General features: G+C 35.7%; 1 protein-coding gene across 1 annotated transcript; it reads right to left on the bottom strand.

The window, feature by feature from the left end:
- Positions 1-779: 779 nt before the first annotated feature.
- LOC111387343 (alpha-glucosidase 2-like) lies at positions 780-5,552 on the bottom strand. The gene is made up of 10 exons (XM_023011897.1): positions 5,438-5,552; positions 5,092-5,234; positions 4,940-5,026; positions 4,574-4,759; positions 3,216-3,383; positions 2,232-2,352; positions 2,066-2,135; positions 1,790-1,877; positions 1,036-1,156; positions 780-898 (listed from the first exon to the last, which is right to left on the bottom strand). Exons 1-10 carry the CDS (start codon positions 5,550-5,552, stop codon positions 780-782), a joined length of 1,218 nt encoding a protein of 405 aa, XP_022867665.1.
- Positions 5,553-5,825: the final 273 nt, after the last annotated feature.

The following is a 5,825-nucleotide window of genomic DNA, read 5'->3' on the forward strand; positions in this document are numbered from 1 at the left end:
CAATCGATCGTAGCACTATCTACATGTGAAGCTGAATATGTTGCAGCTACATCAAGTGTCTGCCATGCTATTTGGCTTAGAAACTTGTTGAAGACGCTTGGAGTATCACAAGAAGAGCCAATCGAAATCCATGTTGATAACAAATCGGCATTGGCATTGGCAAAGAATCCAGTATTCCATGATAGAAGCAAGCACATTGATACAAGATATCACTTCATAAGAGAAAGCATTGCAAAGAAAGAAGTGCAACTGAAATATGTAACCTCCTAGGAGCAGATCGCCGACATTCTCACTAAGCCACTCAAGCATGATGTGTTCCGCAAGTTAAGAACTTTACTTAGAGTAGCAAAATCAAGTTTAAGGGGGGATGTTGAGTAGCAAACTTGATTTTTGGACTAAATAATATAGGCTTAAGGATTTTGCTTATAGGCCCAAATCAATTAAAAGGCCCAACATGTATAGCATTTCTAGAAGCATTATCTAGAAAAATCTATATAAATAACTACTAGAAAAATCTATATAAATATCTAAGTAAGATATGTAGTTTTATAAAGAATATCTAGAGAATTCTAGGAAAATATCTTGATATGTGGTCTAAGTGTCTCTAGAAAATGTGTGGACTAGAATCTTCTTGTAAACACTATATAAAGGGGTAGTGCCCTCCATTTTGTAACAAGTCAAAAATGTGTAAAGTCTTGAATTTGAGAAATACAAGTTTCCTTTTTTCACTTCCTTCTTCCTATTAGTGTTGTCCTCTTAAAAACCTTAGCTAATCCAAGTTAGTAAACCCATCTTTCCTCCAACAGAAATTCAGCAACATATGTTGTCAACAGGTATCCTCCTTTAAGATATTCATATCCATCACCATCATCTTCATAGAGAAAACCCTCAGCTTTACCTGCGATTAAAGAGAATCGATTCAAAAATACGCCAATGTCCAGTCAATCCGTTAGTAAAAGGGAAATATTATTTGTTTGCAACTTTCAACAGAAGTAGTGATATGTGCCAGCAAAATATATAACCCAGAAAAATTACCATGTTCATCCAAAGCCACCAGCAGAGTTACATCATCTGTACGATTAGCTTCACCAACATGTTGATGAGGAGGAGCCAAAGGAATAATGGATCCTCCTTTTAGGTACAGGGATGGCAAATCCTAGTACGACAATAGGGAAAAGTTAGGCACAAATTGTTGATCAATGCATGGTTTAATTTGATTGATGTGTGATTTTTGTTAATTTTGAGAGAAATAATTAGAAACATAGCACGTTGTAACTATTGTTGTGAGGTCCGTAGAGTATACAAATATACCGTTACGACTTGCATGAAATTTATTAGTGTCCTAGAGTTTCAATGCTTGCTTTCATGTTCGCATCTTTCATGAAGCTATAGGAAAGTCACATAAGATGATGTGCTTAATTTTATTCGAGAGAGATTATTAAGACAACAAGAATAAATAAATAAATATTGCACGGTAATGAATTGCATCATAATGGATTAATAAGGAGAATCCAAAGTCGTAGTGCGTATTTAATCAAGTTTACAAAAACCTGCTTAATTACTCACTAGCAAAGTAGATAATTAGTTATAAAAATTCTTCATGCTAACTTGACTATTCGATTAGAATTACCATTAATTAAACCTGGATTAGGTATATAGTTTTCGTGGACGACACTTTACTTATCATTACATTACTTGTTCACGATACCTTGGACTTGCAAGATCTCGTTGACCAAAAAGAAAATGCAAGTTAAAATTAAAGGTCGTATAATAGGATATTTTGAAGTACCGGATGAGAATCTTCAAAGTCAAAACTTAACCATAATCCTTGAGGCAACTTGTGCAGCATTTCACATGACTCTCGATCATCCTTCGTGCTGCAAAACCGAATACAGTAACCAAAAGAACTTAGAAGAGTAATATTTCCTATTGTGGCACCTATAGATGAAATGAAAAATAATGAACACAAAAGTAAGTGGAACTCGTAAAAGAGAGCATATTTGATTGAGTGTTAATTCTAAATATTTCGGTCGTCACTGTCTTCAAGTTCAAAAGAGGTGAGAACCTAACATATACGAGAAGTGGCCCCAACAAGAATGAATCTTCTTGTGTTCTTAACTTCATGTCTTTAGGATCTGCAAAAGAATCTTAACCCTTATAAAAACCATACAGGAATGTGCTCTACTGCAAATGTCAAGAAGCCCAGTTAATTGGCCATCATGAGAACGTACCGGCGAAAAAGGTTGGAGTTGCCACAGGGATCCCCAGTGTATGTGACAAGTAAAACAGATTATATATGTGAGGTAAAAGCCGATACCGCCTCATCAATGCCAATCGACAAACTTCTTCACACTGTGAGAGATAAAAGACTTACACTTGATGAAGTGAAGAGTAGCAAGTAGTAATCTTAAAGAAAATGCATGGATAGAAATTTCATGAAGATTGAAATAGAAATTCAATTGAAATAGCATGATGTTATTTCTATACCAGTACACGAAGATTGCTTCAGACAAATTAGCATAGAGAATAGAATTATAATGCACAAGATATAACGTTGCAGGTAAAAATCAGTCGCCGATTTGCAACTTCTGGTGGTCTTGACATAATTGGTATTACGAGGACTTGAGTGTGCTAAATTCCAGAACTAATAAAAAATAAAGAAGTTTTGGTGTTCAGTTTGTTCTTCCACTAAACTCAGTCATGCTACATTAAAAATAAGAGAAACTGTCTGCATGGAACTTTCAACTTCAAACAATTAAATGAAGACAGTGGAAAACCCAAACAGAGTTAACCGCCTGGAATGACCACGCTCTGACATGTTAAAAAATTCAGGTAAAAGATGAGACGGAACTTAGTAGTCGAAGGGCCTAAAATGATTCTATAACACACTCTCTCATATCTAATATTCATACTAAACTAATTATGCTCAGAAAATACTGTATATCAATGTAAGAAAAAGTATACGAGTTCGTCGTCGTCAATGCAATAGCATTAACCTTGCGAAGGAATCACTATATTCTCACTTGCGATCTCTCCAGCACCAGTCAGTTTACCGTAATTACATAAAATATTGGAGTTCTTTTTGTGTAGTCACATTAGAGCAACGAAAAGAAAGAAGTACGGTGAAATTCTCGCGAACGTCATTTGACAAAAAAACTCACATATGACCTTCACATATACATAATTAGTCACTTATTTGTGAATAAACGACCAACCTCTTTTCCGAAATACCAAGGCTCGTGATCAATGGTATCTTTCGAAGAATGCCCACGACAAAAAGGAAACATAGCTCCTACACCCATCCACCTTCTCAACAGCTTCGATGTTGCATCCCTACCAAATCCACCAATATCTGGCCCTGAATATGGCTGTCCACTAAGCCCCTGGATACAAGCTCATTAATTTGGTCGACTATAGCAAGGGGAAAAAGCTGAAAGTGGCATCATTTTTTTTAATTCAGTGGTAAATTCAGTTAGGCATACTCTCTCAAGCATTTTGCCGATAACTATGCAAAATTAGTATAGAAATGTCATTATGTCATCAGAGGACAAGACAAGTGCCAGAGTCGCTTTTTATATTCATCTTCCATTAAATTAATAATCGAAATAAAAGCACATATTTTACGATTATGGATTAAAAATGTGCTTATTTACATAAATTCGTTCTCACACGTGCATACACGCGAGTATTAGCATATGCTTTTAAGTCTCTCGTGGGGGTTGTCATTTGCAGATCCTATTGTTCTATACATGCTTCAAAGTCCCTCCTTGTGAGAATGAGGCGTGAAAACTTGAGGTCCATCAAAACCACAAGCAATGAATCATACATACTGTGCCCATCAGGGATCATCTACAATCACCATCGGGTGATCTCTCCCAATAATTTGGTATTTTTATCCTTAACGGCACGAGTATTCCTTAACGATCAATAGCATACGAGTACTGCGAGGGAAAGCTAAAATGAACCGAGTAAATTCCTCCAGAGTTTTGAATTGTTTCGCCCCAATCTGGTTTAGATGAAAATCAGTTTTTTAGTAGGTTTTGATAAAAGTTGATGTAGTGTGTGATTGAAAAGTTGATAAAAGTTGTTGGTCTCGTGAAATATGCGGTTAAAATTGACGTCGGGTAAAAATGATTTCTAGAAAAATGGAGGCCAAACATGGGCTTTGTCTTCTAATTACTATAGATGTTAATTTGTTCTTTCACGTCCCCTAACTATGCAAATAAAAGATACGATATAAATATCCGAGGTGGATTTCTTAATCATTTTGCCCATTCCCAAGCTTTTTAAGGCAATATTATGTTATACATCTCAATTATCTCTCACCAATCAGTGTACATGTGAACATCCATTTGATAAAAGGTTAATAATATATGGGCTAAAGATAGGAATTCCAGAAAAGAAAGATTTGGTAATGTGCTGTTGGAGATAAATGAACCCAAGGTATGACTATCGATGATACCAAAAGTAAAAATGTTAAAGAGTCCGCAATAGTGGCGCATTGAAAAAAAACAAAAGAATTTGGTATCCTTTATGGTTTTCAAAGACATATTTGGCAATATCTTTCACTTACCAGATTAAGAACCATAGAGATACTCATACGAAGGTGCTCCCAGGTAGAAAGATTATCTCCTGTCCACGTAGCAGCATACCTTTGGCTACCCACAAACCCAGCTCGAGTAAGAACAAATGGACGTTTTTGTTCTTCGGCCAGTTTCATGCCTTCATATGTTGATCTTGCCATCAGCATACCATAAACCTGAAATAAGCAACTGAAATCGGTGAATGGAAATTCAGGCATCATACATGATCTGAAAGAAAACCACTAATTAGTAGATTATTTTTCTATGCACTAAGCAAACTAAAAGACTACACTAAGCATATCGATTTCATGAGTAAAGTTGAAGTACATAAAGATGATCTCAGGGCCAAGCAGTACATTGTGATAATGTGAATGGTTCTGTTTGCCTCCATGTTGTGGATCTCCCCTATGAATATTACTCTCAGGCATAGTCTTCGTTGGAGTCTGTAACAAAATATGTTACGCAAAACCAAGAAAGAAATGCACTTCTAACAAAGTTTGAACTTCACCTCCATAACTGCCGGTTCATTCATATCATTCCATAAACCATCCACACCACTAGTTACAAAGTCCTTGACAAGACTAGCCCACCATGAGCGGGCTTCTGATCTTGTGAAGTCAGGAAATACACACAGCCCAGGCCACACCTTCCCTAAAGATAGAAGCAAATAAAATTAGTATTAACTATTGGCAAAAAAGAAGTATAAGTTCAAACAAACTAAAATTTTACCATGTCCAGTTCACGCTTTTTTTAATTTTCTTCTTCTATTTTTTTTTTTTTTTTTTTTTTTTTTTTTTTTTTTTTTTTTTACAGGAACATGAGGTGGGATGAAGGTATTATAAGTACCTACAAACGGCTTCTGACAAGCAATTTAAACCCAAACATCTTTTTCAGAACCACTGTCATAGACGAAATAGCCATTCTCCTATTTGATCCCTTGGTCAAGCATCCAGTTTGCTTTGAAACCATTTTGATGAAGATAGTCTACAAGAGACCTTGGATCCGAAAATCGATCCTACACGGCAAATGTACGTTTTATAATTTATGTCCGGAAGTAACGAACTTTTAATTATTTTTTATACTTCATCTCCGGAACAAACCAAGTTTTAAGTAGATGGAACATGCCTGATCAAATGTGAAACATCAAAAACCATCCATGTAATCTATGTCCATCCATATGACATCACAAGGAATTTTTTTTTCATGAAATTTCCAAGCAATCTGTATTGGGCAAGTGAAAAA

The sequence above is a fragment of the Olea europaea genome, unplaced genomic scaffold (genome assembly GCF_002742605.1).
Source record: "Olea europaea var. sylvestris unplaced genomic scaffold, O_europaea_v1 scaffold399, whole genome shotgun sequence".
Lineage (NCBI taxonomy): Eukaryota > Viridiplantae > Streptophyta > Magnoliopsida > Lamiales > Oleaceae > Olea > Olea europaea.